Source organism: Notolepis coatsorum, assembly GCF_963971535.1.
Source record: "Notolepis coatsorum genome assembly, chromosome: 20".
NCBI classification, from domain to species: Eukaryota; Metazoa; Chordata; class Actinopteri; order Aulopiformes; family Paralepididae; genus Notolepis; species Notolepis coatsorum.
The window spans coordinates 51,146,744-51,151,764 of record NC_140184.1 but is presented as its reverse complement, the minus strand read 5'-3'; the positions used below and the strand labels follow the sequence as shown (position 1 = coordinate 51,151,764).

The window sequence follows — 5,021 nt, the reverse complement described above, 5'->3', positions numbered from 1 at the left end:
AGTGGGTCTGTTGATACAAGACTCTATGAGCTCCGACAGTGCTTGAGAGAACAGTGCAGAAGTGCAGAAGTTGAGTGGCTTTACTTTCCAAGGGCTCCAGCATGGCGTATCCTCAGGGCTACTTGTACCAGCCGTCGGCTTCTCTCGCTCTGTATTCGTGTCCGGCGTACAGCACCAGCGTCATCTCGGGACCTAGGACCGAGGAGCTCGGGAGATCCTCTTCGGGCTCTGCTTTCGCTCCTTACGCTGGATCTACCGCGTTCAGCAGCGCCTCGCCGGGCTACAGCACCCATCTGCCGTACAGCGCGGACGCGGCGGCGGCGGCGGCCACCTTCTCTTCATACGTGGTGAGTGAAGAAGCTACGTTTGTTTTTGCCATCAAATGCTTCGGCATTTGTAGTTGGTATTATACAGGCCGAGTCGTGTACGCGTTAGGGACAATCAGACGAGTGTTGCTGATGAGTTCCAGGATATTAAACTGAGAAAGGTATAGTAATAGTTGCCGAAAAGAGGATTTTTGTTGTTGTTGTTGTCGTTGTTGTTGTTGTTGTTGTTGTCGTCGTCGTCGTCGTTGTTGTTGTTGTTGTAATGATGAACATGCGCAAATATAATTAATTAATCTGATTAGCATTCTATTGTTCTTATGTGACTTGCAATTGTATTGTAAGAAATGGGTGAACAATTGTCGTGCCAAAGCACTTACGCACAACTCACGCGCACAGTGGCGGTCTCGTTCCGTATAATAATACTTGTCTGTCTTGTTTTATTTATTAATCATGTTTGTTGCAAACTGTATTCTTCTTCACACTATTCTTATATGGGAAATAAGCAGCATTTAGTTGAAGTTAGAGAATTATTCTAAGACACAGTTTTTTTTTGTATGTAGGCCGCCTACTAAATCTGAAAAAATGGGGGGGGGGGGGGTGAACGCGCAATGACAACACATAATTCTGTCGGTTGCCAGCTACTTTTGTTATATAGGCCTATACTTACTATAGTTGTCACAATGGATGGGCCTAATATGACAGGCTATATTCGATGATTATTCACAATTTGTCTATTATTCATGATGTCAATGCTTTATCCAATTTAGGACGATTTAATCGCCAGCATAGCCTAGCATATAGCGTGAAGGTTGTCATCTGTTAAATTAAACAATAAAGCTGTAGGCCTATTTATCAAGTTCAAACTAACTTTGTAAAGTCTTAAGACTGAAACTTCTAGAGAGAAAACTAATGTGTGTGTGTGTGTGTGTGTGCGCGTGCGCGCGCGTGCGCATGTCCGTGCATGCATCTTTGTATAGGCCGTGTGCGTGCGCGTATGCGTGCGTGCGTTTTTTTTGTTTGTTTCTTGTTGTTGTGCCGGTGAAGTAAAAAAAAAAACGTTTGAAGCAGTTTTTAATAGTGTTTAACAATTGTCCTGGACGCACCATTTCTTCCAGAGCTCCCCTTATGACCACGCCACGGGCATGGCTGGCTCGATAGGATACCATCCCTACGCGGCTCCGCTGGGCTCGTACCCATACGGTGACCCGGCGTACCGCAAAAACGCCACTAGGGATGCCACAGCCACGCTGAAGGCCTGGCTGAACGAGCACCGCAAGAACCCCTACCCCACCAAGGGGGAGAAGATCATGCTGGCCATCATCACCAAGATGACCCTCACCCAAGTGTCCACCTGGTTCGCCAACGCCAGGAGGAGACTAAAGAAGGAGAACAAGATGACCTGGACTCCCCGTAACCGCAGCGAGGACGAGGAGGAGGACGAGAATATCGATTTAGAGAAAAATGACGACGACGAGCCTAACAAGCCAACAGACAAGGGGGACTCGACAGACACCGAGTCAGGTCGGTGCATGGGAAGGGAAGGGAAGGGAAGGGGGGGGGGGGTCATCAATTTTTCATCGCAGTCGTTTCCACTCAGGGCGCAAAATTGATTGCTGGTTAATGGTGGTATATTATTTATAATGGGACAATTGCTTTAAATAATAATCACCTTGAACTCCCCTCATTTGACTTCTCAGGGGCTGAAATTGCTGGTGATGCACAGTGTTTAGCAGTCAATTTATCTTTAACATGCATAATAAGGATACAGCTGGTGTACTACACTGAGTATTCGGCTAATGATAATTATTACCATTATGTGATCATTAATATCCTGGTTCTCACTGGTTGTATGGGCTTTGGGCCTATTGTGGAATTCGTATTACCATAACTATTATTATGGTAATGCTTAATACCCCGAATATATTTGTACATTCAAATAGTAAACATATGCCCAGCCTTTGTGCCACATGTTATGCCACATATAGGCCTATTATTTCGCGGTAACTTTATTTATGTTTTTCTTTCTTTCTTTTCCCCCCTTGACGCTCTAGATCATAAATTGCTGAACCCTGGGGACATAGCGTGTGACAGATTTAAAGACGAGACCCACGGAAAAGAAATGGATCCCCTTCTGAGCGACTCGGAATTAAAAGAGCAAGAGCGACGGACAGAGTTACTGCCAGAGTCTGCGAAACCCACCACCTCCTCTCCGTCGGCCGTGCCCCGGGGAAACGAGCTCGTTGCGCAAGACAAGCCGTCAGACTTGAGCCATGTGCCGGGCACAGTGAACAGCAACGTGACGTCTGTTATTCATTCACCCCCGTCGGCGCCTAAGCCCAAACTCTGGTCCCTCGCGGAGATCGCCACGTCTTCGGACAGGTGTAAGAGCGGCGGCGAGGCGCCTCAGGCCCCGGGCTTGGGCCAGCACGCGGTGATCGGCGCCAACGTGTCGCCATCGCGGCCCTCACACCAGTGCCCTCTCCCCAACAGCACGGTCCTGTCAAGGCCCATCTACTACACTTCCCCTTTTTACCCCGGCTACACGAACTATGGCAGCTTTGGACATCTGCACAGTAACCACGGCTCCGGGACGGGCTCCACGGCACATTTCAATGGATTAAACCAGACTGTGTTAAATAGAGCAGAAGCTTTGGTAAGAGAAAGCCAGAAAGTCAGAGGCCAAACGCAGGTAGATCTTTGTAAAGACTCCCCTTATGAACTAAAGAAAGGTATGTCAAACATTTAATACCTGATTATTTTCCAATCACGCGGACTTTTATTTATTTTTGTGGTTGCATTGAGAGAAAAAAAATGGAAAAAAGAACAACGATAAAACAAATTCTGAGATCAATTATTTTTTGAGTAAATGCTTATCCTCAAATCTTAGTTTCTGAATGGTTAATCCTAAAATGTAACAAGAATGGTCTTAATCGCTGCAGCCGCCTGAGTCTATTTGTATTAAAGACTAACATGTATATTTAATGTAGCATTTTTGTATTTAAAATGAACAATACACTATCTTTGAAGTAAATTATGAAAAAAATACACTTGTGCAGCGATTATTTTGGGGGGCAAATGTTATTGTCTACTATGTGTCAAAAGTGCTTCCAAGACGAGAATTGAAACGAAATATTTGTGGATGGAGTTTAGCGACAGGTGTATGTGCATCCATGTCAGTTTTCTTTTGAAAAGCAAGGGGTATTAAGTATTGGCCAACAGTGAATGAATAGGGCTACACATAGCAAAAGGTCGTTCAAGTTTTCAAATGAAAAAAGAGGGTCAAATTCGTCTTGGTTGATTCACATTTTATAGGCCAAATGTCAATCATATATAGGTGTCAATAGTTTTGAGGTAATATAGACCTGTATTTTCAGTAGATATGTTTTGGCCTATACTTCTCCACCTGTGCACAGCTCTGAAATTGTATATTGATATAGTAGCCTAACAACAACATAAGGGACAGTCCTTTTTAACCCAATTACTCCCCAACCGAATCGTGTTTTATGCAAAGCAATCAGGTGTCGAACTCCGGTAATGAGCTCGATTTTATGCCAAATTTTGACCTCATTACTATTTCCAAGGCGCGTCAAAGCTGTTAAAAAGACGCAACCATGCATTTAGAACATACTGCCCTGTTATATCATTATTGTAGAGGCTCTTTAATGGCGCGTTGGATGTGAAACACTGCTGATTTGGAGAAAATGAACAAGGTAGGGCTGCTAGACTACTGGTTCTATAGTAGGCCAGCAAGACCCTCTAACTCTTCCCACTTCTGCAGGTAGGTGTCAGACTTGCTCCGAATTTCAAGGGGGTTCATTCTTAATTCGTCACGGGAAACCATCCCTGATCAAATAATGGCTTCGTTAAAAAGAACCAAAGACCCGAGGCACTGAGGCACAGACCATCATGATTACAGTTAGTATGATTATTATAACAACAAAACAAGTGTGGGGGTGGATAATAAAAAGATAAATACATGCATTTCACTCTTGACCTAAAAGTCTATTTTTATTTGAGAGTGAAAAAAATATGTTGTATTATGGAAAGCTCTGACTATTTAAAATAATAATATCAGCCTGACTTATTTTTTTTCTTTTTTTAAAATTACATTTTTAGTAGTAGTAGTAGTAGTAGTAGTAGTAGTAGTAGTAGTAGTAGTAGTAGTAGTAGTAGTAGTAGTAGTAGTAGTAGTAGTAGTAGTAGTATAGCCTATCAAAGCATCCTCATGGGAATGGAACAATCCTAGGCTAATATTGATGTTGAGCTTACAAAGCACGTGAGGAACACTTGCCCCCCCCCCCCCCCCCTTTTTTTCTTTTTTTTCTTTTTTTTTTACAATTTGTTTAAACCCCACAACATTCGAACCCTTGTGTGGATATTTTAGTAGCCTACATTTGAAAGAAATATCTACCTCATGTGACATTATTATTATTATTATTATTATTATTATTATTATTATTATTATTATTATTATTATTATTATTATTATTATTATTATTATTATTATTATTATTATTATTATTCATTTAAGTGGGACAAAATGCTATTGTTTACCGTTGCCATTAATCTCATCTCTATAGTTTACTTTCCCTATACTGCAGCTGAGAACTCCCCTGGGGTTCATATAATTCCCTTATAGCCTTAATGTGTTCTATTCGGAGTCACGCGGGCGAGTATGGTTTCTATTTTAATCTG

The 5,021-nt window shown here is 42.5% G+C and overlaps 1 protein-coding gene across 1 annotated transcript; it reads left to right on the top strand.

Moving 5' to 3' along the window:
* Positions 1 to 101: 101 nt before the first annotated feature.
* irx5a (iroquois homeobox 5a) lies at positions 102 to 3,297 on the top strand (the record flags this gene model as incomplete). Its single annotated transcript, XM_084337706.1, has 3 exons — positions 102 to 347; positions 1,442 to 1,847; positions 2,378 to 3,297. 3 exons carry the CDS (start codon positions 102 to 104, stop codon positions 3,070 to 3,072), a joined length of 1,347 nt encoding a protein of 448 aa, XP_084193832.1. The 3' UTR covers positions 3,073 to 3,297.
* Positions 3,298 to 5,021: the final 1,724 nt, after the last annotated feature.